Source organism: Mesoplodon densirostris, chromosome 13, assembly GCF_025265405.1.
Source record: "Mesoplodon densirostris isolate mMesDen1 chromosome 13, mMesDen1 primary haplotype, whole genome shotgun sequence".
NCBI lineage: Eukaryota > Metazoa > Chordata > Mammalia > Artiodactyla > Ziphiidae > Mesoplodon > Mesoplodon densirostris.
In genome coordinates this window covers 90,410,806-90,438,300 of record NC_082673.1, presented here as the reverse complement: position 1 = coordinate 90,438,300, position 27,495 = coordinate 90,410,806, and the positions used below count along the sequence as shown (strand labels likewise).

The window sequence follows — 27,495 nt, the reverse complement described above, 5'->3', positions numbered from 1 at the left end:
TGTCACACTGAAGTAAACACACCGCACTGTCTATTTAACTGATTCAGCTCAAGGGCTAGTTCCCAACAGCACACAATAGATGCTGGTGGTGACAGTGATGGGAAGAAAGAACCGTTTCTAACGGGGGCCAGTCCTGGGTGCTCCAGCCTGGGCTCTCCTTTGGGCAGGCTTCCTTCCCGAAATGATCCGTCTGTCCCCCTACCCAGGTCGGACCATCCAAGGTGGTCATCCGCAAGAGAGACAAGGGGGTCGCGAGGCCCCAGGCGGGGTAAACACACTCCCAGGGATCCTCCTGGAGGCAGGGGCCTCTCTCCCATCCATCCTGGATTTCAGCCCCTGAGCTTTGCGGCCGTGGCCACTGTGGAACTGGGAGCTGGCTGGGGACCAGGTTACAGACACTGGAGGTGTTTCAAGTACCTGAAGATGCAGACAAGCAGCTGCAGGGTGATCTGCTGGATCTGGCCGTTCAGCCGCTGCTGCCAGGCCCGCCTGCAGGCTCGCCCCGCGTTCAGGTCTGTGCTGGCGCAGAGGTGAGCGAGGTCCAGCTCATGGTGCATCTGAAGGCTCTGGACCCTGGAAAGGAGCAGAGGGAGGCTGACCACAGCCCGGACCGGGTCACGTGACTGACTGCTGCTTCCCGGCCAGAGAGAACCCTCCAGGAAGAGGTAAGTTAACACTCTCAGGACACTCAGACTCTCTATCAGTAACTGGCGGGGGAGGCTGTCATTACAAATACATCCCTGTTGGGAGTTTATTCACCTCCCAGCACAAACGGCTCATTAGCACAGAATTCACGGAGGCCTCGTCCTTGGACCACGCACGTCTTTACACAAGCTGAGCATCCTGTCCTCCTGTGCAGACACCTGCCCTTCCACGACAGCCAAAGGGTTTCCAGGGGGTCTGGGAGGGACGGCGCAGCTTCCCTGCCCGGGCAGGTGTGGGGGCACGAGGCACGGCCACTTACTTGTCCACAGGTTCTCAGGGACGGGGGCTCACAGCGGTTTTCATCACACAAGATCCTGGCCTCCCCAACACTGCCCAAGGCTGCACTTTTACATGAGACTTTGGACACCAAGGAGCAAGTCTGAGGCTTTAAAGATGCAAAGTAAACCCACCCAACAGTATCCAAAGGTCAGGTGGGGCAGAGGGGACCCGGCGGACACACACTCTGATCACGATGAGGAAGACGGCACGGCAGTGGGCGGCCAGGCACGGGGGCGTCTCAGGGAAGAAGCACGCTGCTGTCCCTTGTGCCTCCCGGCAAACACCGAGCGTGGGCGCTCGTCACCCCAGACCCCGTGGGGAGGCCCACTGCCACGGCCCAGATCACGATCCCAGAGCCCTTCACAGACGAGCCACCGACCACGCACGGGTTAGTTCACATTTATAAACAGCCCCCCACGGTGAGCCTGAGGCTCCACGTCCCACTGTCTGGGGGCCTGGCCAAGCGAGAATCCAACCCCCAGGTATGTTCTAGAATTCTAACAATAACGTGAGGGCAGAGGTAAGATCCCACCTTACTGGGGATGCGCCACCCAAGCACACTCTTGAGAAGCTGCGCCCAACCCTGGCAAACACCAGTCCTGAAAAGTCACCCTCTGCAAGTCCGGGGACTGTGGACTTCGCTTATCAGTAAGTGACTCGATGATGATGAATGTGGGCTTCACCTTCGGAGTTCACGCAGGGAGACGCTCCCACCCGGACCCCTGGCTGGGCCCCCTGAGCACTGCCCGCCAGCCACACAGGACTCCACACCCCGAGCATGGACTCAGCTTGGGGAGTTTTATAAATTTTTTGAAGATGGAAGGGACAATAATGAAGATGGCACTCCCATGTACTTTGTACAAACCATCCAGATAGAAGGAATCATTGATACCAAGGTGTTATAGGCTGAATTGTAATCCCCCAAATTCCTAGGTTGGAGTCCTAACCCCCAGCACCTCAGAGTGTGACTGTGGAGATGGGGCCTTTAAGGACGTAATTAAGTTAAAATGAGGTCACAAGGGTGGACCTAATCCAATATGACTGGTGTCCTTATGAGAGGAGATTGGAACACGGACACCCACAGAGGGAGGACCACGTGAGGACACAGGGAGAAGACAGTCATCTACACACCAGAAAGAGAGGCCTCAGGGGAACCAACTCTGCCAACACCTTGACCTCAGACTTCCGGCCTCCAGGACTGGGAGACAATAAACGTCTGTTGCTTAGGTGGTGTTTGTTACAGCAGCGCTCGCTGACTAATACACAGGTAAGAGGCAGAAATGAGAACAGCCGAGTCAGGGAGCCAACACAGAACCACCCGTTCCGTCCCCTCCACTCGGGCTTCAGCTCTTCCCGCATCCGACCTCCAGCAGACAAAGTAAAGGGGAACAGTCGGCACTGATAAAAGACGGGCTGCGTCACCAGCTCCTGCGTCACCAGAGCAGCAGAGTCCAGCTCCTTGACGACAGCCGGGAGCACCTGCTGCACTGGCCCCCCGCCCCACGCCCTCCATGGGTCCCACCACGAGCTTCATGCCAGGCCTGCCTGAAGTCCACACATGAGCTGGAGGACTAAAAGCAGGATCTCTCCCACCACCATTTGATTCGATTCCAAAGGGGGAAACGTCCTCCGCGGGTCCACCTGAGGGAGCCCTGGCTGTGCCCCGACCCACCTGCCCCAGATGCACCTTCGTCCCAGCGTAAATGGTAATCACACCTCCTTTCACCCCCCTGAAAGAAGTACATGGGACAGTCCCCGCCAGGCCTCTCCCATCACCACAGAGGCCACAGGGCCTGCAGAGCCTACAACCGTTAGTATCTGCCCTTTTTGGAAAAAGTTTGTCTTGCCTGATCTCAGCCAATGAAGTGCAGTCGTAGAGACAGAAAAACCACAAAGAGCCACAAAACAGGTATGAAAAAAAAGAGCGCTAAGAGAGCGCTGGGGTCGGGGGGTGAAAGGGGAAGACAGCTTCCTGCCCAGGGAAGGACGGCGGGTCATGGCCCTCAGGGGCCCCCGGCTGACAGTGCCATGGGGCAGAGGCCACATCTGTTTGCTCATCATATACAGACTCTGCCCAATGCGCTGGATACATATCTGGTGAGTGGATAAATAAATGAAGGAAGGAAGGAAGGAAGGAACTTGAGAGATCACAGGCGCAGAAGAGGGTCGAGAGGTGTCCCGGGGGCGTGGCCATCCCCTGGCCTGGGGGCCATCGTTAGTATTTTTAGACAAGATTGGAATGAAGACAAATGCCTTTTATTCTTAAATATTCACAAACAATTTCCAAACTACTAAATATTACATAAACCATCTGTTAATACAAGATTGGAAGAGATACTTGAAATTGGCAAATATGAACCTGAACAAGATTTTTCCAGACACCTGCTGTTCCCCCTCACCTCTGAATAAACGTCTGTGCCGCCAGGAGGGGGATGTCAGGAACGTCAACGTCCTCATCGTTGGAGTAGGTGATGCTCCCCGTGTCAATGTTTATCAGAATTAAACCATCGGCTTCCTATGAAATAAGTTTGTAAAGATCGGAGTAAGAATCTGAATTTGTTTACATCTTTGAAAACACAAAGATACACTTCGCATTCCCCAAGACCGTGTCATCGATAATTAAATTAGCATATCTAATATGCACACAAAGCCTTATAGTATCTACCAGAAAAATGCAGTGTATACCATGAGTTAGGTTAACAAGCTAATTTGATTAAAAATGCCTCTGAGTCAAGATTCCAACACACAAGGTCAGGCCTTCACCCACCCTTGTGCAAACACTCCATGTACCACTTCAGGGAGCCTGGAGAGAACATTCCAGAGCCCCAATGGGAGCACTCCGACATTCAACACTCAGGGTGCCCGCTGAGCTGCCCAGCCAGCCCTGCCCGCCGCCCCCCTCCCCCCCACCCAGGACCAGAGCACAGGTGGGTCCTGGGCTCGGGGATCCCACACACTTAAGAGTTCTTGAGATGTGTGGATGGCTTACTTGTTAAGTCTCATCTGTGACAAAACACACAAATAATGAGTCACACTCCTGAGTTCTACACAACTGTCCCAGGAACAGGACGCCAGAATCCTCCCCAGCTTTCGTGCTGGGCCGGCCTCTCAACACGCATTTCATGGCACGTAAAATATGCACAAACATGTCTCCCAGAGCAGAGTGCTAAACCAGCAGGGGACAGGCCACGCTCGTGAGCGCAAACACTGAGCTTTTACAAGGACCCCTTCCGAGCTCCCAGCACATCGAGAAGACATCCAAACCTCAAAACACTTTCAGTCAAGACCTGCTGCTTCGCCCTAAAAACCCCCCAGAACAGGTGAACCGCTAGAACGACTTCCTCTGTGACTGCAGACTGGCATCAAGTAAACATGTCTGCAAGTTTCCCTCCTGAAGCGGCTGAAACAAGACAGTTTTTCCCCTAATGACTAAAAAAAGAAACACAACTTTGAACTGCAAACCATGCCTATTTTTTCCTCATTTGCGAGGGTGACGTTTTTCCATTCCTTCCATGAGGTCTGAGTGGCCTTTTCCCACAGTGTGTTTGTCCCCTGGTGAGTCATAGCTTCTGCCAACAACACAGACGTCCCGGCTCCGCCCCAGGAGGGGCGCTGGGCTTGGCCAGGATTTGCTCTAAAACGCCAGGGAAAAAAGTGGATGATGGCTGCGGACAGAGAGGGACGCACGGCACCCCTTCCACGCTTCTCTCAGCTTCCGCGTACGCTTAGAAATTTTCAAAATAAAAAGTTAAACAACATTGTAAATCAACTATACTCTAATGAAAATTTAAAAATAATAAAATAAGAAGTTAAATGAGAACCTACCCTGTACCAACTACCAATAAGCACAAGGAAAAGTGCTGCACATCGCTAGTCACTGGGGAAACGCACATCAAAACTACCCAGCAGGAGGATTAGAATCAAAAAGACAGAAGACAAGCATTGGGAGGAAGTGCGGAAATCGAGCTCGCCCTCTGCTGGAGGGAAGGTGTCTGGGGCAGCAGTGGGGAACAGACAGTCTGGACATTTCTCAAATGGCTAAACACAGCGCTAGCACCTGACCCGGAAATTCCTCTCCTAGGTACGTACCAAGGTAAATGAACGCATGTCCACACAAAAACTTGTACATGAGTGTTCACAGCTGCATTATTCACAGCTGTGGTCAAAACGTCGAAACAACCCCAAATGTTCTCAACTCCCGAATGGATAAACAACTGTGGCCTCTTCATTTAAGGGAATCCCACTCGGCAATAAAAATAACGTGCTGCTACACGGATGAACCTCAAAAAACATGCCGCTAATTGAAAGAAGCCAGTCATAAAAGACCACGTGTTGAATGATTCCATTTACGTAAAATCCACGTATACACAACAGGCAACTCCACAGAGACAGAAAGTAGATGGTGGTCGCCAGGGTCTGGGGGGGTTGGGGGATGACTGCTAACACATGCAGCGTTTCTTTGTGGGCTGACCAAAGAGTCTAAAATTAGTCGTCACAGCTCCACCAAGTTCCTAAAGCCACTGAGTTGTATAGTTAAGTCCGGGAAACTCTGTGGTATGCAAATTGTACCTGAAAAAAAGCTGTTTTAAGAAAACCCAACCTGCTCTTCCTGCTGGCGATGTCAGTTTATCACAAACCTGTGGCATGAGCTCCCCTTTGAAATGCACCCCATCAGCACAGCAGTAAAGACTGCTGCGTTTTCAGCACTGACTGTATGCCAGCCTGCTCTATTGGCCCCTTGACGCTGCTATGATGACGTGGCCAGCACACTCCCTGTCCTTTCACGACCAGGACACTGAAGGCCTAACACCCGACACAGGTCAGCCCCCAAGCTGAATCCAGTAAACGGCCACTGGATTCAGCAAGGCCCACGGACCCCTTGGACACCGAGCAATACACTGCATGCACCTGCATTCTTCTAGGAAGTAGGTCCACGGTTTTAATGAACAACAGAGGCTTAATCAAAAAAGTGAAAATGGAAAATATGGGGTGGTAACAATGGTGGCTCCCATCCACGAAGCCCAGTCACCTGCCAGGCAGGACAGGGGACATTCCTCAGCCAGAGCCCTGGGAGGCCGAGGCCGTGCCCACTTCACAGATGAGGAGACTGAGGCTTAGCAAAGGCCAGTAAGTCACTCAGGGTCGCAGAACTAGTAAGCAGCAGAGGTGAGAGTTGAAATCAGTTCCCTCGACTCCAACGCCTGCCCTCACCTCCCTGAAAACCCTGGAAGCCACCAGAGCTGCCATGAATTTAAGTGGCCTGAGAAGTGGCCTCAGGGTGTGGCCTTGAGGACAAGGACGTAGCACTAGCGCCCTGTGATGGAGTGACCGCGGGCCTCTGCGCCCCCCGGGCACCTCCCAGCAGCTTCCCACACGTCCCCGCAAAGCGCCCACGTGAGTTAATGCTCTGAATCCAGCGGTGGGTGCCTAACCTTGCTGACTTCTTCAAAGTGGTCCAGGTGGCAGCCCATGAGAAAGGACGTGGGCGCCATGACGAAGTCCAACATCTGCCGCGACAGGATGGGGACAAAGGTGTGCTGCCACTGCAGGGGGTGCAGGTAGGCCATGAAGCACTCAGCCACGAGCGTCAGCAGAGCCCAGCTGGACGAGAAGAACACGACGTGCTGCTCCGTCAGAAGGCAGGTTAGGATCTGGGGAAGGAACGACACCGGGAGCAAGCCGGAAGCACTGTGAGGGCGCCACCCAACGAGGCCGGGCGCGGGGTCGCGTCCGCCCTGCCGTCCCAACTCCACCTGCCAGGACCAAAGCCACCTGACCCCAGAAAAGTGCTGCCTGCAAACAGCGTGCTCTGTGGTGAATGTCGGCTTTAAGCAAAAAGATACGTGTTCTGAGTGGTTTGGATGCCCCATTAAGCCAGTTAGCATGAGATGCTCACAGGTGTGGAAGGACGCGTACCTCTAGCACCTTCTCAGGTCTGAAGCACAGTAAGGGCAGGTGAAGGTCCAGGTCGATGAGGGGGCTTTCGGGGTCTGCTCTCGAGGGAAATACGATCTGTAGTGGTTTCATGTTCAATATCTGCAATGACCAATTTCCATCATTAGCTCAGGGAGCTGCTCCCAGAGGAGGCTGAAGGCACTGAAATTCACCATTTTGGCTCAGAAAGCATCTGAGTTTAGAAAACACTTCTGGAGACTCATGCTGTCACCTTCAATGTCACAGAGAAACAAAACAGTCTAGAGATGATAAACAGAACTGCAAGGAATGTTTCACAATGAATTGAGGACTTAATGTGTTTTTCAGCCAAACTCCCTTAAACTCTTTAATTAATTAGGAAACAGTTCCTTGACAAAACAAAGATAAACGGCCTCCAGATATCCATCCCAATGAGCACAAACTCGAAATCAAGTATGTTCAAATTAATCTTAACCAGTATGCATTATTCTCGGTTACTACTTATTACGTATTCGCTTATATTTTCAATTTAACAGTCAAAGCTCCTTAAAGACATGGAATTCACAAAAAAATTTTAACGACACTTTATTTTTCTAAATGAGGGTATTTTAAAATGACACTTCAAATCCCACGTTCACAGGACGCCTATTATGTGTTACAGGTCGAGGCAGACGTGAAGGAGGGAGGTGCGGTCCCTCCAAGAAGGTGGAGCTGGGAACAGCAGGGTGAAGCCTCCCCTGGCCTCAGACACACAGGAGGCACTCTGCAAGGGCTCTTCCACGAGCAGATGAAGGGGTCTGAGCACGAGCAGAGCTTCAGGGAAACAGAACAGAAAGAAGCGATCGAATCTGATGACAGAGAGGCTTCCTCTAGGAAAGGCGTGAAAGGATGAGAATGGAGGGCAGCAGAGTACTGGGTCAAGAAAAAGGGCCACACGACAAAAGGCTCACTATTCACAGTTGCTTACAGTCACCTTAGTCACTATTCTATTTTCACGTTAAAAAACAAAACAAGAAAAGAGACTGTCATTTTTGACAGTTGGGACATTTGCAAGTGCCTCCGACCAATACTTGGGGCCTCTTCGCTTTATGTTCCCAGTTTGGCTACAGAAGCAAGACATTAAAAATAAGGTGGGGCTTCCCTGGTGGCGCAGTGGTTGAGAGTCCGCCTGCCGATGCAGGGGACACAGGTTCGTGCCCCGGTCCAGGAAGATCCCACGTGCCGCGGAGCGGCTGGGCCCGTGAGCCATGGCCACTGAGCCTGCGCGTTCGGAGCCTGTGCTCTGCAACGGGAGAGGCCACAACGGTGAGAGGCCCGTGTACCGCAAAAAAAATAAAAATAAAAAAAATAAGGTGGATTCACCTATGTGACTGATGCGTTTGTTTTAAAGCAAAACAAAACAAAATAAAGCAGAGTTAAGTATTCCAAGTTGTGATGAATTATTAACAATTATAAAGTTTATAATGAAAAACTCTCCTCAGTAGTTCAAAAAGGAAACATGTGAATGGATAAAAAGATGTAGTACATACACACAATGGAATATTACTCAGCCATAAAAAAGAACGAAATAATGCCATTTGCAGCAACATGGGTGGACCTAGAGATTGTCGTACTGAGTAAAGTAGGTCAGACCGAGAAAGACAAATATCATATGATGTCGCTTATATGTGGAATCTAAAAAATATGGTGCAAATGAACTTTGTAAAAACAGAAACAGTCACAGAGTTAGGAAACAAACTTATGGTTACCAGGGGAAAGTGGGGGGTGGGGAGGGATAAATTAGGAGATTGGGATGGACATATACACACTACTATATATAACACACATGACTAATAAGGACCTACCGCATAGCACAGGGAACTCTACTCAATACTCTGTAATGACCTATGCGGGAAAAGTATCTAAAAGAGTGGGTATATGTATATGTATAACTGATTCACTTTGCTGTACACCTGAAACTAATACAACATTGTGAATCAACTATACTCTAATAAAAATTTTAAAAAAATAAAAATAAAAAATGACCAAATCAAAAAAAGGGAAATGTGTCAGCCAGACACCCCATTAAAGGTAAGAACCAGGACTTCCCTGGTGGCGCAGTGGTTAAGAATCCGCCTGCCAATGCAGGGGACACGGGTTCGAGCCCTGGTCTAGGAAGATCCCACATGGCATGGAGCAACTAAGCCCATGCGCCACAACTACTGAGCCCACGTGTTGCAACTACTGAAGCCCAAGCACCTAGAGCCCATGCTCTGCAACAGGAGAGGCCACCACACCACAACGAAGAGTAGCCCCTGCTCACCGCAACTAGAGAAAGCCCACATGCAGCAACGAAGACCCAACGCAGCCAAAAAAAAAGATAAGAACCAACCACATACGTGAGTCACTCTACCAGCAACATTGCTACTGCGACGTTTCAGGTGCTGTGCTAGCAATTTCACAGCACTCAATACTCACGCTCTCTGAGGTGGGTTCTGTTATTCTACCCACTTTACAGATGAAGAAACTGAGGAGGGAGAGAGATTTTAGGTAAATACTTTGTGCATTTCAACTTGATTGGAGCCCCAGAAAAACAATAGGCTTCACACACAAAGCAACACAGAAAGTGACTTGGGAATAGTAAGAAGAAAAACATGTGTGTTTCACTGGACACACCCAATTATGCCCATCATTTGAAAAGCAAGTAACATCCGAACTTCTAGAGGGCAGAGATAAAAGCAAAGCAGGCCCGGGGACACGGGGTGCACCTAGAGCCTTTTCTGCCCTCAGGCCAGTGGTCCAGGTGGTCAGAGAGGGCTGAGTCCTCGCCTCCTCACTCCCCACACTGTGGGGCCTCCCACCTCCTCCCGTCAGTACAGGTGAGAGCTGACCCCACCCAGAATTAACAGGAAGCGGCAGCTCGGGGCCCACGCACACTATTCAAGACACAAGGTGCACAGCTCAGGACTATTACCTATGACAACCTCTAACCTGACGCTGGTTTGCGGTGGGTTCTGGAAAACACTGCTGAATCAGCTCCTGCGTCAGATGAAATTGGCCTAAACTGACCTCTTGGATTTCTTCACAACAATAAACAGCCACAACACTCCCTAAAACAAATGATGACCATTATACCAACTTGGACCCAAGAGCTAATTAGACTTGTTAGTGGAGGATCCCAATGACAAGTCTGATCCAAACTCAGCCCACTGGGACAAACCATGAGCACCAACATGCAGACCCTGATTGAATGAGCACTGCTGGCCGATGCTGAAACATTCTCTCATTCATTCACTGAACAGTGCTCCATGGGACAGCAGCTAAGCGCTGGACACAGTAGTAAGTCCTGGAAATGCAGTTCTGAATGTGGCCTCTGGCCTCATGCAGCTCAGAGTCTGATGGACATTAAACAAAAAACACGCACACACAAGCCCTAACTACAGGCGTGCTGAACTCTGCAGGAGAGCGGGCTGCTGGCTGTGAGAGAGATGGTGTGGGAGATGCTGCTCCGGAGAACTGATGTCTGAGCCAGGCCTGAGAAAGGAGCAGGAGCTGGAGGGGGAAAATGGAGAGAGTGGTACTTCCGGGAACAGCACATGCAAGGGTCCTGTGGCAGCATCTGCAAGGGACCCACAGAAGTCCAGTGTAGCTGGAGAACAGTGAGCAAGGGGGTGAGTGGAGCTGGACAGGGCTGAATGGTGACACAGGGGCCAGGGATGCAGGTCTGGGTGAAGGTGATGAGTGAGAAACAAGTGAGGGGTTTTAAGCACAAAAGGAAAGTCCAATTTATAGATTTTAATGACCTCTCCAGCCACAGTGCAGAAGCATGAACTGAATATAAGGTCAAGAATGGAAATGGACAGACCAGTGGCTCCCTAAGTCGTGTAGGTGGGAGAAGCTGGTGGCCCAGAACAGGGGTGGCAGTGGAAGTGTGTAAACTGGAAACAGCTACTGGAGACAGACTGATAGGGTGGACGTGGGACAAAAAGGCATCGAGAATGTCCCCAGTAAACTTTCCCACTGGGGGTGGTAGAAATGGAGGAACCACATGTTAATTAATCCAAGATTCCAAAACTCGTGGATTACAGAAAACTCGTGTAAGTACTGTTTATACATTGCTTCTGTTCAAAGGTAGAATACAAGGAATCACAGTAAACTGTAAACCTGTTCCTAACTCAGGGAATTTGGTTCACTGCTGCAGCAGGTCCTCAATGAGCAGGTGTTGAGTTTCTAGAATAAGAATGTAAACTTTGATGATTTCACTGCACAAAAATACCAGTTATCCACAAAATACAGATGAGTGCCTGGCACGGAAATCCAACAAATGTTCCCTACAAAGGTTTCTGGGAGTAGGACCAAGGCAGACAGACATCCTACCCTGTCTCAGGCCAGGAATGCACTTGGCAGGGTGTCCCCCACAGCAGACTGCTGGGTTTAGGATAAGAGTAAATATATACACTTTAAGTTCATAATCACAAATATCCTAATAAATTATTTTTTCAACTGTCCATAATAATCAAAATATAGGAAAACAAGATGTATATGTATAATCTTCTAGAGGGGATGAATACAGTGAAACTGACTTGACATTTACTGTACATTTCAAGACGTTTATTTAATAGATGTCTGTTTTTTAAAAAGGAAGCATCCCGGGCTTCCCTGGTGGCGCAGTGGTTGAGAGTCCGCCTGCCGATGCAGGGGACACAGGTTCGTGCCCCGGACCGGGAAGATCCCACATGCCACGGAGCGGCTAGGCCCGTGAGCCATGGCTGCTGAGCCTGTGCGTCCGGAGCCTGTGCTCCGCAACAGGAGAGGCCACAACAGTGAGAGGCCCGCGTACCGCAAAAAAAAAAAAAAGGAAGCATCCCACAGTTAAATGAGTTTGGAAATTGCTGAGTCAAACAGGTTTCATCACACAGCTTAGCTGTCTGACATGTTCCTCGACAAAAGGGGAATGAGGTCTTCCTCAAACTTTCCTTAACCCTGAAACCTCCCAGCAAAAATAGCCAATAACACTTGAGAACAGTGTTTCACAGAACTCAGTTTAGGAAACGCTTCTCTATCAATTAAATAACAGAATGGCACTGTGAATAACAACAACAACAACAACAACAAAACCAGTTACTTTTTACTAACCACACTGGACAGGAGAAAACATTAACAAGTTAAATATAATACCCAATATTCCAGACAAAAAAAACAAAAGGGAAACTTGTAATCTAAGTAAATTTTATGTGTTTTCTGAATAGCAAGTAATTAACATGTTAACCACTAAAGGGGCCTATTACTAGCTCAACATCTATTTATCATGAGCCACTCAGCAAAACTCAGGCCTAAATATTTGACTTTAGACCGAAATTTTATTTTTAATTTTTTAGAAAATAAATTTTCTAATTTATTTCTAGTTTTCTGACCTTTGGAAACAGTGTATAAAATGCTGCTGTAAGGAACTTGAGAAGCATAATTGAAACAAAGCTAGAACTTAAAATCATTTAAAACATTTCAACCATCTTCATCGATGTGGTACATATATACAATGGAATACTACTCAGCCACAAAAAAGAACAAAATAATGCCATCTGCAGCAACATGGATGGACCTAGAGATTATCATACTAAGTGAAGTAAGTCAGAAAGAGAAAGACAAATACCATATGATAACGCTTACATATGGAATCTAAACTATGGCACAAATGAACCTAACTATGAAACTGAAACAGAATCACGGACACAGAGAACAGACTGGTGGTTGCCAAGGGGGAAGGGGTTGCGGGGAGGGATGGGTTGGGAGTTTGGGGTTAGCAGATACAAACTGTTATATACAGAATGGATAAACAACGAGGTCCTACTGTATAGCACAGAGAACTATATTCGATATCCTATGATAAACCGTAATGGAAAAAAATATTTTTAAAAATGTATATATATGTATAACTGAATCACTCTGCCGTACAGCAGTAATTAACACAACACTGTAAATCAACCATACATCAATTAAAAACAAACGAATAAACCATCTTCATCATATTACTTTTACAATTTGCAAAGAAAAAACAAGACAATACCGGATTTAATTACCAAATGGAGTGGTCCAGGAGGCGGGCTAGGTATTAAAGATAGTTTTGCAGCAAAATCTTTTATATGATTGTCAACTTCGAAATCTTTACAGATCTTCAGATGAGTCAATAAACTGAAATTGAAAGAAAAATCAAATCACGAAATAAATCTGAGAATCCAATGGTCATCCTCTGCATTGCTAATCAAGGCTGAAATCTCTGTCAGGAGTTCTGGGAGTTTTACACCAACAGGAGAAGGATGTGGGTGTGAGACCGCAGAAGCCTGGCTGCCCAGGGCAGGGGGCGTCTGGAAGGGGCATAGGCAAGCTTTTCAGGGAGTGTGTGCAGCTCACCAGGAGAGGCAGTCCTTGAGGGCGTTGTAATAGGGGAATCTGGAAACCACACACACGGCAAAGGGCACGAAGCAGCCAGCCGCGCTCCGGCCCAGACCTGACGCCTCCCAGCGCAACTTGCCGTTGTAGAAACAGTACTCGTCCTGGAGAGAAAGCAACAGTGCGTCACCTGCCGACCCGGGCAAATCCCAGTCTCCACGGTCGATGGCGCCGGCCTCTCCACAGACAGAAAGGACGCTGGACAGGGGCTGGACAGCTGTCCTCAGCACGCCTGGCCACTCCCGCCCGTTTCACTGCCACATGCGAGCGAGCACCGGCCTCTCCACCAACACCGACGGGGCCCCGTGGGGAGCTCGCGCTGTCTGAGTGCGGTGCTGGAGCTACAGACACGGGGAGACTGGCCCCTGCCCTGGAGAAGCTCGCCGGCTTCGGCGAGACAGAGGCGTGGTTAGAACACAGTGAGACACAAGAAGGGGCTCTGCTTAAAGAGCGAAAAGGCAAGGACTTCCCTGGTGGTGCAGTGGTTGAGAGCCCGCCTGCCGATGCAGGGGACGCGGGTTCGTGCCCCAGTCCGGGAAGATCCCACATGCCGCGGAGCGGCTGGGCCCGTGAGCCATGGCCGCTGAGCCTGCACGTCCGGAGCCTGTGCTCCGCAGCGGGAGAGGCCACAACAGTGAGAGGCCCGCGTACCGCAAAAAAAAAAAAAAAAAAAAGAGCGAAAAGGCAATATTCAAGAGAGCCTGGGAGCCGGGTGGGCATCACGGGCCAGAGGAGAGGGCAGGAGGGGCCTCGGCCCGTGATGGGGGGATCTCAGGCGGAAAAGAATACAGCAGTGGGGTTCCAGAAGGCACAGCTCTCTGCACAGCTTACCAGGGGCACAATATGGGGGCCCCTCCATATATGCGGGAAAAAGCGTGATTCGAAAAGATACACGCACCCCAATGTTTTTAGCCGCACTATTTACAGTAGTCAGGACGTGGAAGCAACCTAAGTGTCCACTGACAGGTGAATGGATAAAGATGTGGTGGTACATATATACAATGGAATATTACTCAGCCATAAAAAGAATAAAATAATGCCATTTGCGGCAACATGGATGGACCTAGAGATGATCATACTAAGTGAAGTAAGTCAGACACACAAAGACAAACACCATATGATATCCCTTATATGCAGAATCTAAAAAGATGAGACAAATGAACTTATCTACAAAACAGAAACAGCCGCACAGACATAGAAAACAAACTTATGGTTACCAAATAGGAAAGTGGGGAAGGGGTAAATTAGGAGTTTGGATTAAAATATACACACTACTATATATAACACTGATAACCAACAAGGACCTACTGTATAGCACAGATATTCAACACCTCGTAAAAACCTATAAAAGAATCTGAAAAAGGAATATATATGTATATATATGTATAACTGAATCACTTTGCTGTACACTGAAACCAACACAACATTGTAAATCAACTATATTTCAATAAAAATTTTTAAACTACATTAAAAAAATATGTTGGGTGCCCAGGTCCTCTGGGGCTGAAGTAGGCAGCCAGTCACCCTGTACCTTCTGGTCCATCATGTCCCCTACAAACTCCCTAAGGCCAGCGGGTTCACACACAGGGCCCTGACAAGAAAACACTCCCCAAACGCGTGATGACTGAGTCACCCTCTCAAAACCTCAGCCCAGGCACCTGTCACATGTGAAAGGTGAAAAGAACCCAAAGGTCCACCAGCTGAGGTACAGAGAAGCAGACCGTGGTTTATACACACTGTGGAATATCACTCAGCTACTGAAAGGAGTGAAGCGCTGACATGTGCTCCAACATGGATGAACTCTGAAAACATCACACTAAGTGAGAGAAACCAGATACAAAAGGACACGTATTGTATGATTCCACTTATATGAAATGTCCAGAATAGACAAACCCACAGAAGCAGAAAGCAGATGAAGGGTGGCCAGGGGCCCAGGGGCAGCAGGGACTGGGGCGGCATTGCTGATGAGACAACTCTGCCTTTTGGACGGACATGTTCTGGAACTAGACAGTGGTGACGGGGGCACATCACTGTGAATGTACTTAATGTCACCGAATCGTACATTTTTTTTTTTTTTCTTTTTGCGGTATGTGGGCCTCTCACTGTTGTGGCCTCTCCCGTTGCGGAGCACAGGCTCCGGATGCGCAGGCCCAGCGGCCATGGCTCACGGGCCCAGCCGCTCCGCGGCATATGGGATCCTCCCAGACCGGGGCACGAACCCGTATCCCCTGCATCGGCAGGCGGACTCTCAACCACTGCGCCACCAGGGAAGCCCCGTACATTTTTTAATGGCTACAATGGTGATTGTCATATTATGTGTATTTCACTGCAAAAGAAAAAACCCCACAGCCTAGACCCAGTTTCAGAGGGAAGCTGGGGGAATCACGTACGTGCAGGGGTCGGTAGTACTGGGCCACCACGCCGTAGGTTCTGTTGCCGCAGACGTCAGTCAGCACCAGAAAGTGGACACAGTCCTCCTTGGGCTCAGAGGTCACACACACGCCCCCTGCAGGCAGAAAAAAGAAAGAAGGAACCTCATCTGGCCACGTGGCATCCACCGTGAGGCCTGGGCTATCCATAAGCGACAGGATACGTCCCTCTCTGTCCGCTGTGGCACTCTGACGGCCAGATGTGCTAATTCTTCATTCTCCCTCCCCCTCGGCAGCAATTTCTTTGCTGGCACTCTGTGCTCTGAAGACTTCGTGAAGGACCATGGGAACAGGCCCCCAGACAGACCCTTCAGGGCACACCTGGGGTGGTAGCTATTTCCTGAGCCCAGTGGGGAAGGGGGTGTCCCGGCCTATCCAGGAGAGCAGGAAATCGCATCAATTCCTCTGTGGAGCCTCCAGACAGGTCCTTCTGTCAAGCCCTTAGTCTGAGTTTTCTACACCAGGCACTTGAACGTCTCTCAATGAGAGAAATGCAGCCAGAACATAAGCCCACTCGTCAGCAGGAACTGGCCAGTCTGGGGAAAGGCCGGCCCGTGCGCACCTGGGAAGCAGAGCTGCGGCAGGGCGAGCAGGTCCACGCCGTTGGGGATGCCCACGTCCTCGGGGTCCTGGCCCCTGGGGCCGCCGGGGTGGCCCTTCGAGGGCTCCGCCTTGGGCCTCTCTCTCTTCTTCCGGAAGGAGCGCCTCCTGGTCTTACCCGGCGTCACACAGCTCACGCCGGCCGGATGACTGTCCTCCTTAGAGACAAACGGAGGCACGAAGACCGACAGGACCTCCGGATCCAGAGAAGACAGGCTCTTGACTCCCTTTTTCTGGGCGACCTAAAGCAGGTGGAAATAAGAGTCGCCGCAGCAGTGCCAGCCCTGCTCTGTCCGACCCTCCCGTCGTGGCATCTGCCGTCTGTCTTCTGGCCTCTCCACCCCCCAAACCCCCGGTGAGTTCTGCATCACGTGCCTGGCTTCTCCCACCAGCAGCTCGAGATGGTGAGGAATCGCTTTTAGGAAATCTCAGGCCCTACACTCAGCGAGTGATGGGCCCCCTCAGAGCCTGGTCCTTCAGCTGCTAACGGGGACGCCATGACTGGCCCCTTGGCTCCAAGGCTCGGTTCAGGGCCGGCACCGCGATGGAGACCTGGGTTCAGATGCCAGCGCTGTGGGAACCAAGGCTGCAAATTACTTGGTCCCTCTGAGCTTCCCTTTCGAGAGGCGAGTGCAGGGACTCACAGGTCAGGTGCTCAGCCCCCGTGGGCCCCCAGGAGGCCCCCCGCCCCGTTCCCTCAGAGGCTGGTGGGGACGGCGAGCCCCAAGAAGGGCTCTGCACCTTGTCAAACCCACATGGGCATGTTTGCCAACACGTGCCCGCCTCGCCAACTGGGCCACCACACACATTAGTCCTGTCACCTCCGGCCTGGGAGGACACAAGGAGTGAGGAGGCCCTGATGGACACAGAGGGGAGCCACGTCCTCCTGCCAGACCGTCCCAGCATCCGTAAAAGGGGCTTCTTAGCCTCAGTTCTTTTTTTTTTTTTTTTCTGTGATACGCGGGCCTCTCACTGTTGTGGCCTCTCCCGTTGCGGAGCACAGGCTCCGGATGCGCAGGCCCAGCGGCCATGGCTCACGGGCCCAGCCGCTCCGTGGCATGTGGGATCTTCCCGGAACGGGGCACGAACCCGTGTCCCCTGCATCGGCAGGCGGACTCTCAACCACTGTGCCACCAAGGAAGCCCCAAGCCTCAGCTCTTTTAAACTTCAACTTGGTCCAAGAATTTTTTAACCTTTTATCTTTTCCTTCTTCCCCAAATAACATAGGTCACCTTCTCTCTCTTTTTCTTTCTAGTGAGTTAGGACTAAACAAACACTGGTGCCAGGCTGATTTCAGATCTTCCAAGGAAGGTATTGATATTATGAACAGCAGTCTGTCCACAAGAAGGAAGGGCTGCCAAGCCAGGTAAAGACAGAAAAGAGTAAAGCAGGATTCTCTGGGTGTAAAAGATACAGAAGGTAAGAGGTGGCCGTCATGGTGGGGAGTGGGTAACCTAGGGTCTTTGAGGACCCTAGAAATGGCATCAGGAAGGACACCACTGTCACCAGAGAAATGTGGCCTCGACTGGCAGAAAAGGAATAGCCAGCGTCAACATTTTGGTAAGAATCAGGGGTACCAACAGGGGACCATTACACTTAAAAGGATATCTACAATAGCAGCATTTTCAGTCAGTAAATACACTCTAAACTCAGTACGCTATTTTTATGTGATGTAATGTGAATTCAGATAACGGTTTCTTTATATTTGGGGAAAAAAGTTAATGCCAGTAGGAACCAACACCAAACATGGGAAATCCCTACTGCTGTATAATTTTAAAACCTTTTGTGTATCATGCACGAAAGGAATCCTTTTCTTTTTTTTTTTTTTTTTTTTTTTTTTTTTTTTTTTGCTGTACGCGGGCCTCTCACTGCTGTGGCCTCTCCCGTTGCGGAGCACAGGCTCCGGACACACAGGCTCCGCGGCCATGGCTCGCGGGCCCAGCCGCTCCACAGCATGTGGGATCTTCCGGGATCGGGGCACGAACCTGTGTCCCCTGCATCGGCAGGCGGACTCTCAACCACTGCGCCACCAGGGAAGCCCAGGAATCCTTTTCTTTACTTGTATGAAACCTCTTCTAAAACTTTCCTATCAAAATCCAGCAGTTCGGACCTAATTCTCTATGAAAACATGCTCATCTATTTCCTCCGCACGTGAGATGTTATATCCACAGAGACTGGGCGACACCTCACCTCACTGCGGGACACTTCTTGGTATAAATTACAGTCAGAGGAGCACACGAGTTCCCTCATTGATCGACCGCTTTTCCTGAAACTTCCCAAGGCCGCCTCCTTTCTGCAATTTCACCTCTCCAGCCCGCTCCTTGGCAGCCCCCTGCAGACAGACCCCCAGGGCCAATCCTTGGCCCCAGTCCCGCCTCATGCAACAGCCTGCAGGGCAGTCTCTACACTCCTGTGGTTCCAGGTGTGCACACAGGGACAGCTCCCAGGGTTCTGCCCCCAAGGGTGGGGCCTCTGGGCCATCCCAGCTGTACCCGACTGCCTCCCAATATACACGGTGAGTCCCTTAAACGTAGTTTCAAAAATTAAGCCCACACTTATTTCCAAAAACTTGATCATCCACCTCTCTGCTCCTCTGTGGACAGGATGACACCACTCGGGCATTTGGAGCTGGACCAGCGCTATGGCCCCTCACTCCCCATCGGGAAACCCACATCTCGACGGTGGGCCGCAGAAAGGTCTCTGAAGAAAGCCCAGCTGCTGCCCTACCTGCACCACGTTTGCAAACCACTGGCTCAGAGTAGGTACAGATTCACCATGAACTAATCTTCATGGTTGCTGCCAAGAGAACAGCCCCGCCTCCTCCCACCTGGCCCGAAGTCCACTCTCCCAAAGTGGGGGGGGGCCCCCATCTAAAGAGCACACGTGACTCGTCCCTCACCTGCCACAACAGCGGTGGCTCTAGCTGCCCGGCGCCAGCCTCTTATCCCAGCAAACCAGCCCTGCAGACCCATCTCTGTCCCTCAGCCAGACCTAAAAAGTGTGTTTGTTTCTACACACGACCATCGTCACGCATATTCCCGTGCAGGTATCACACGGTGCACGTGTCACGTGACAGGCCGACCACCGGCACTGGTTGCCAAAGCCAGGGCGCCCCAGCCACTCACGACTGAAGCCCTCAGTCATCTCAACACATGCGCCTCTGTCACGATGCTGTGCTTCCCCCCCCCTTCCCTCTGCCTGACGCGTGCCCTGCCCCCTCCTCACCCCACCTCCTCACCAGCAACCCCCCCCAACACTCATTGGAGGGGGCGTTTCCTCACCCTGCAGCCAGGGACACACACCTCCTCCAGCCATCACGCCTGGCTCATCACCTCCTAGAACTTCACCATCCGGAGTCCACCTCCCCATCACCTCCTAGAGCATCGCTGCCCGGCACAGTGGTCCTACATCACCTTCAGAATGGCAGAACGGGCTGGGGTGACGCAGGGATTGTGTGGCCCTCCTCTCTGCAGCCCCACAGTCAGCGCAGAGGATGGCTCCGAGTGGATGCCGTTCCTCCATTCCCACCCTGACACTCATGATCTCTTGGAGGTATGCTCAGTCTGCATGGAAAATTGCTCATTACGGTAAAGTCAACGAACTCCATAATTCCCATCAGCCACCTTTAGTCACTGAAAGTGATGTGGCCACAATCCAGCCAAGTTGGCATTTAGCAGTTCGTTACACATCTGTCTTTTTTTTTTTTTTCTCCGAAATGGAAATCCCTGTTGTCTTTTCTGATTGGATAAGCAATACAGTCTCATTTTAAAAAATTATAACAGGGCTTCCCTGGAGGCGCAGTGGTTAAGAATCCACCTGCCAATGCAGGAGACACAGGTTCAAGCCCTGGTCCGGGAAGATCCCACATGCTGTGGAGCAAGTAAGCCCGTGTGCCACAACTACTGAACCTGCGCTCTAGAGCCTGCGAGCCACAACTACTGAAGCCTGTGTGCCTAGAGCCTGTGCTCCGCAACAAGAGAAGCCACCGCAATGAGAAGCCCATGCACCGCAAAGAAGAGTAGGTCCCGCTTGCTGCAACTAAACAAAGCCTGCGCACAGCAACGAAGACCCAACGCAGCCAATAAATAAATCAATAAAAATTAAAAAAATATATAACAATATAGAAATAATAAAGGAAATAATGATAGAAAGGGAATGCCTTCCCCATAATCCCATGACTCAAAGGTAATGTTTTAAACAGCATGGGATACATGCTTCCCATTTTTAAAATGTATACATAAATATAGCTTTTTCATAAACACAATTATATTTAAATGATTTCATTAGCTTTTTTCCCCATTTAACCATACAGTGTGCTGACTCTCCTGTTGACACTTCAGCATGTCCCACTGTGTACAATTCAGTACCACCCCTGCCCAATCCCCTTCTGATGGACAGCTGGGTTGCTCCCAAGTCTTCATCATACTAAACAACAGGCAGCAATGAGGTCTCACCCAAATATACTTGCACACGTCTGACTCTGTAATTAGAATAAACTCCTAGGTATTTTATTCTTTTCGTTGTGATGGTAAATGGGATTGTTTCCTTAATTTCTCTTTCTGGTCTTTCATTGTTAGTGTATAAGAATGCAAGAGATTTCTGGGCATTAGTTTTGTATCCTGCGATTTTACCAATTCATTGATTAGCTCTAGTAGTTTTCTGGTGGCAACTTTAGGAATAAACCTACCTAAGGAGGCAAAAGACCTGTACTCAGAAAACTATAAAACACTGATGAAAGAAATCAAAGATGACACAACAGATGGAGAAATATATACCATATTCTTGGATTGGAAGAATCAATCTTGTGAAAACGACTATACTACCCAAAGCAATCTACAGATTCAATGCAATACCTATCAAATTACCAATTGCATTCTTCACAGAATTAGAACAAAAAATTTTACAATTTGTATGGAAACACAAAAACCCGGAATAGCCAAAGCAATCTTGAGAAAGAAAAACAGAGCTGGATGAATCAGGCTCCCCATCTTCAAACAATACTACAAAGCTACAGTAATCAAGACTATGGTACTAGCACAAAAACATAAATAGATCAATGGTACAGGATAGAAAGCCCAGGGATAAACCCACGGACCTATGGTCACCTAATCTATGACAAAGGAGGCAAGAATATACAATGGAGAAAAGACAGCCTCTTCAATAAGCAGTGCCGGAAAAGCTGGACAGTTACATGTAAAAGAATGAAATTAGAACACTACCTAACACCAGACACAAAAATAAACTCGAAATGGATTAAAGACCTCAAGGTAAGACCAGACACTATACAACTCTTAGAGGAAAACATAGGAAAAACACTCTTTGACATAAACCACAGCAAGATCTTTTTTGACCCACCTCCTAGAGTAATGAAAATAAAAACAAAAATAAACAAATGGGACCTAATGAAACTTCAAAGCTTTTGCACAGCAAAGGAAACCATAAACAGGACAAAAAGGCAACCCTCAGAATGGGAGAAAATATTTGCAAATGAAGCAACGGACAAAAGATTAATCTCCAAAATATACAAACAGCTCATGGAGTTCAGTATCCAAAAAACAAACAACCCAATCCAAAAAGGGGCAGAAGACCTAAATAGAAATCTCACCAAAGAAGACGTACAAATGGCCAAGAAGCACATGAAAAGATGCTCAACATCACTAATGACTGGAGCAATGCAAATCAAAACTACAATGTGGTATCACCTCACACCGTCAGAATGGCCACCATCAAAAAATCTACAAACAATAAATGCTGGAGAGGGTGTGGAGTAAAGGGAACCCTCTTGCATTGTTGGTGGGAATGTAAATTGATACAGCCACTGTGGAGAACAGTATGGAGGTTCCTTAAAAACTACAAATAGAACTACCATATGACCCAGCAATCCCACTATGGGGCATATACCCTGAGAAAACCATAATTCAAAAGGACACATGTACCCCAATATTCATTGCAGCGCTATTTACAATTGCCAGGACATGGAAACAAGCTAAACGTCCAATGACAGATGAATGGATAAAGAAGATGTGGTATACATTATATATATACAATGGAATATTACTCAGCCATAAAAAGGAATGGAATTGGGTCACTTGTAGAGAAGTGGATGGACCTAGAGTCTGTCATACAGAGTGAAGTAAGTCAGAAACAGAAAAACAAATATCGTATATTAATGCATATATATGGAATCTAGAAAAATGGCACAGATGGATGAACCTATTTCCAGGGCAGGAATAGAGACGCAGATGTAGAGAACAGACATGTGGACACGGGAGGGGGAAGGGGAGGGTGGGACGAATTGGGAGGTTAGGATTGACATATATACACTACCATGTGTAAAATAGCTAGCTAGTGGGAACCTGCTATAAAGCACAGAGAGCTCAGCTCTGTGCTCTGTGATGACCTAGATGGGTGGGATGGCGGGGGGAGGTGGGAGGGAGGCGATATAGTATGCATATAGCTGATTCACTTCATTGTACAGCAGAAACTAACACAACATTGTAAAGCAATTATACTCCAATAAAAATAAAATGAAATAAAATAAAATAAAAAGAATAAACTCCTGAAAGCGCAATCCTGGGCCCCAGAGGGTTCATATGTTACTTTCTGATACATGTTGCAACTGCCCCCCCAACGGCCGCAAAGATGATGTTCATTTCCACAGACTCCGCCCAAGGTAGTTTCCTGCTCTTCCCTCCCAGACACTGACTTACTAAAAAGTAAAAAAAACCACAACACTCTAATTCATGTGAGGCATTGTTAGATGACATAATGGCATTGATCTTCACTATAGGATTGGCTGTCATTTGTGAAATAAAACAGAAATAGATTTTTTAAAAATGCTCTAGAAGAGTCCAACACAGTTGCCAGTAGCCACATGTGACTAGTTAAATTAATATTAAATGAAATATAAAATCCAGTTCCTCAGTGGCACTAGCCACACTTCAAACACCCAGTAGCCACATGTGGCCAGCTGCTACCATACTGGATGGTGGAGGTGAAGAACACTGGTCGTCATCATCTGGAAAGCTTCTGTTGGACAGTGCTGCTCTAGAAATGGAAAGCCAGGATGCTCTCTCCACTGAAACACATAAAAATGTGCCTTCACCCACAAGATTTATGCCAGTAACCTACACTATGAAAGGTGCTCTGAGCACTTTTCCACCGCCCTGTGATAGATTTGTGATGGATCCCTTCCCATCTATGTGTTTAGTCTCCATAGCAACCAAGGAGTAGAAGGAAATGTAACTGACCACAGTAATTCACCGGGGATGGAACTGTATTTTCGAATTCTTTGTCACTAACCTCAATAAAACAAACACCACCCCATCTAAGGAATAAATAAAACATAAAGTTAGGACACTACACCATCCTAACATCAAGCTGGATATTTCTCATACCTCTGGGCTTCTGTTTTCATGTGTCATCAAATAGGAATCCCTGAATCAGAGAGAAACGGTGACTTTTAAAAGTAAAATTAAAAGTTATTTAAAAGCCTTGGACATTCAAAGTCGAACTGCTATAAAAATCAAACTGAATAAATGATATCCTATATTTCATTACTTGTACCATTAACGTAGGTCTTACAATGAGGATGTTACTCCATTTCACAACACTCCTTCTTCTGCTCCTTCAACTATTTTTCCCTCCACCCTTTGCCGAAGCCCTAACAGAAGCAGAGTATAGAATAAAGAGGATGATAGCTAAAACGCAGAGTGGTCGACTGCCCACTCGACTTGGGAAATGTCGCAGTCTGTTTAGTTCAGGAAAGTACCACTGTAAATATGCCGGATGATTCATCATCCTCTTCTCAACCCGGCAACGAACCGACATGCTGTGATCACCCAAGAAGCAAGATGCCCAACTGTGGAGAAGACCAAAACTGAAACCAGGTCATTTCCTATCAGAATAAAAACGAGGTAATGCCATCTGGCACTGAGAGGCAGGGAGACAACTCAACTCAGTCCACAGGGTCAGAGGAGGCAGAGACCAGAGGGGGACTCAGACACGATGGGGGCTCGCGGAGTGAGAGGGGGAGGGAAATGCAGAAATCATCGAAATGGGCCTTATACTAAAGCCAAGGCGTAGAGACCACCAAGGCATTATCAGACGTTTAGCCGGGTTAACTTTTGCAACATTTAGCTGCTCTTGGTGATGCTCATTCAACCCTGCAGCCTTAATAACTCAAAATGGCTTTCTCTGCCTTTCCTTGCTGTCGTCTGGAACCAGATGAAAGGACCTGTCCAGATAACTAGGCAGTACAGAGTCGGGAACTCTCCGAACACACCGAGCACTACCACTAACCAGAGAAAAATGATAGAGTCCCAGACATCTAGGCCAAGGGAAAGAGAGGGCCACAGATTCACTCCAAAGAAAGCCAGGGCTCCGGAACTAAGAAGAAGTGAGAACACAGGGAAGAAAAAAGAAGGAGAACGTCCCAAGCCGCGCTCCCAGAGGAAGGGACGCGAGCTTGCCACTTTGGCTGCCAGGGTGCAGAGCGGAGAACGGGGGGAGGCGGGCTGCAAGTGTTTTACAGTGAAAAACAGCTCGTTTCATAGCATACCGACTAAATGGAGAATATATAAAGGAGGTCCTTAAATCTACCGAAAATATCCTTATGCTGTGCCTAGAACAGCACCGGCCCCTAGGAGACCGTGAATCTGTGGAATGAGTGAAATCATTTAATAGCGGGCAAGAATTCGGTGCTGGAGGCCGCGGAACTCCAGGCGGCCCAGCCGCGTCTTCACCTGACCCAGGTGGGCGTCCTGAGACAGAGACGCCGAGCGGGACGAAGCGCTTAGGAAGCGGCCCGACGGACGCGAGCTTCTCCATCACACTTTATCGCGTTGCGACTCCAGCGGGTCCCACCCGAGAGGTGCTCCCGGAGGGGAAGGGAGGGGAGGGGAAGGGACGGGAGCCCCCAGCCGGCTGCCACTCGCGACTCCACCGCGGCTGCGAGAACAGCTGCTGCTCTCGCCCCGGGAGGCTGGAGGTGGCCGGCCCGGCCGGACCTCTGCGCAACTTCCCCACCCCGCGGACGCCGGGGGCTCCGTGCGCACCCGGCGGGGTGCGCTGGGCCCGACCCCGTTCCCCGGCCGCCCCGCCCGCGTCGGTGTCCCCACCGGGCCTTACCTGCTCAGGGCCACGGAGGCTGTCCCGGGGGGCCCCCAGCAGCGCGCACAGCTCCAGCAACCCCGAGGGCAGCGCCAGGTACTGCGGGGCGGCCTCCGCCATGGCTGCTCCGCGGCCGCAGCCGGCTGGGCGTACCCCGCCCGGGCGCCTCGGGCCACCCGGCCCCGACCCCGCGCCCCGGCCGCAACTTCGCCCGCCGCCCGGCCCAGCGCCCGCGCTAGCTGCAGCCGGCCGGTCGGCTGAAAACGCCGTCCGCGGGGCGGGACGTGAGGGGCAGGGCCTGGCGGGGGCGGGGCCTGAGCGGCAGCGGGGCCTGAGGAGGCTGAACGGGGAGGGGTGGGGCCTGGCGGGCCCGAGCTCGGGGCCCGGCGCGAGGTCGTCATTTCCGAACCGGGCCGGCGGGCTCCGGCGCGTGCGCGGCGTCTGAGCGCCCAGCCCCCTCCGTCGGCGCAGCCTCTCGCTGCCGGCTACCCCCTCCTCGGGGAGCCGGGGAAGGGGTGGGCGGGGACCTCAGGTGGCCCAGGAGGGCGCCCAGCCTCCAGGGCCGAGGGTGCGGGAGTCACCTGATCCCGCAAGCCTCCGGGGCCAACCTTGGAGGGACTACGGCCGGGGGCGCCCCCTGCCGCCGCCGACTCCAGGAAGCCCTCCTGCGAGCAGGGCCGTGGCGTTGGCCGGTCGTGGACGGCAGGAAAGGCCGGTGGGCATAATAACTATGCCCGGTTAACCTAAGGCTGGCCAAGTCTGCTAAGAGGTTGAGTAAAATTCAGCAGGAAACAGGGCGGGGTGGGCGCCGCTAGACTAGAACGCGGGGAGCGCAGGACTGAGGAGGGTCCGAAGATGGACAGGGTCCTTCCCCGGCCAGCTGCAGGCCTGGCCTGATCCCGGTAGACCGTGGGCCTCCCCAGCCACAGGCTGGGGCCAAGAGGCTGGTTGCCGTGCCTGGTCAGTGGCACAGAACTTGGAGGGGACGCCGGCCCCAGTCCTAGCTCTGCCTACCAGCCGACGTTGGGCAGTATCTATACAACCGTCTAGGAAATGATACCAAAGGAACTTTCCTCGTTCTAATAATCTATGATTTTTTTAAAAATCTGAAATGCTTAATAATAATGTCGAACAATAACTACAAAGCAAGGTCAACATGAAAACAGGGTTGGGGGGTGTGGATCTGGAGGCCAAAGGGTTCCTTCATCCTTTCCAGCCTGGTGAGGCCCCCACTGGCTGCAGCCTGACTCACACGGGATTTGTGTTTCACTGTTAAGTCATCTAACGATCATGAATCACAGCTGGTTCTCACTCAGGTCTGGAGGCGGCCCAGCATCCCTGGCTCTCATCGGTGAGCCATGACCAGTACTCGCAACCACTGACTTCAAAAGGACAGGTTTTGCTCGTAATGGTCTAGCTCTCTCCACGCTGTCCTGGTTGTTGGCAGCCTTGGCAGAAGGCAGGGTGGAGTCTCTCACCTGAGAATCTGCAGTGCCCAGGAGAGAGACTCACAGGTGCCACTGGAGGCTTGAGCAGCAAGGCCTTGGGCTTGCAGGGACCCGGGCTGGCGTCTGCCCCACTGTGTGACAGCCAAGCTCCTCAACGCCCCGAGCTTCGGCTGCCTATTTGTTCAAACACTGCCAGGTGTGGCCAGGACTCAGGAGGTAAACACTAGGCAGCTATCTCGGTGAGGACCCAGTGAGGTTCAGGCAGGAGCAGGTGTCCCTATTCCTCCGAGAGGTGCAAGGGTTTAAGGAAGGGAGCTCCAGGATTGGGGTGGAAAGTCTGGGGCCTGCTGTGGGCGGGGCTATGGAATTCCCCTTTTCTAGGCCTCCCTTTCCTCACCCTTAACACTGAAGGGGCCAGATGACCTCAGAGGGGCTCCTAGCTCCCTGTTACTCATTCTGCAGGGACTTCCAAAGTGCCTGCAGTAAGATCTGCCCCACCCTTGAGAGTGCTAATGGATTGGAGATAGAAGTGGACATAACCAGCAATCAAAATCCCAGGTGGTGTGAGGGTCACGTAGAGGCTG

The 27,495-nt window shown here is 50.4% G+C and overlaps 1 protein-coding gene across 4 annotated transcripts in view; it reads right to left on the bottom strand.

The window, feature by feature from the left end:
* DENND3 (DENN domain containing 3) overlaps nt 1–25,669 on the bottom strand; it is a 58,378-nt gene extending 32,709 nt beyond the window's left edge. For all 4 annotated transcript variants that reach the window (XM_060115590.1, XM_060115591.1, XM_060115592.1 and 1 more), the window contains exons 1-9: nt 25,482–25,669; nt 16,315–16,594; nt 15,714–15,829; nt 13,285–13,427; nt 12,954–13,065; nt 6,901–7,020; nt 6,417–6,635; nt 3,384–3,499; nt 418–573 (exon numbers count right to left, since the gene is read on the bottom strand). In XM_060115590.1, coding sequence (XP_059971573.1) covers nt 418–573; nt 3,384–3,499; nt 6,417–6,635; nt 6,901–7,020; nt 12,954–13,065; nt 13,285–13,427; nt 15,714–15,829; nt 16,315–16,594; nt 25,482–25,583 — 1,364 coding nt within the window. In that variant the 5' untranslated portion in view covers nt 25,584–25,669. The remainder of the gene's footprint in view (nt 1–417; nt 574–3,383; nt 3,500–6,416; nt 6,636–6,900; nt 7,021–12,953; nt 13,066–13,284; nt 13,428–15,713; nt 15,830–16,314; nt 16,595–25,481) is intronic.
* Nucleotides 25,670–27,495: the final 1,826 nt, after the last annotated feature.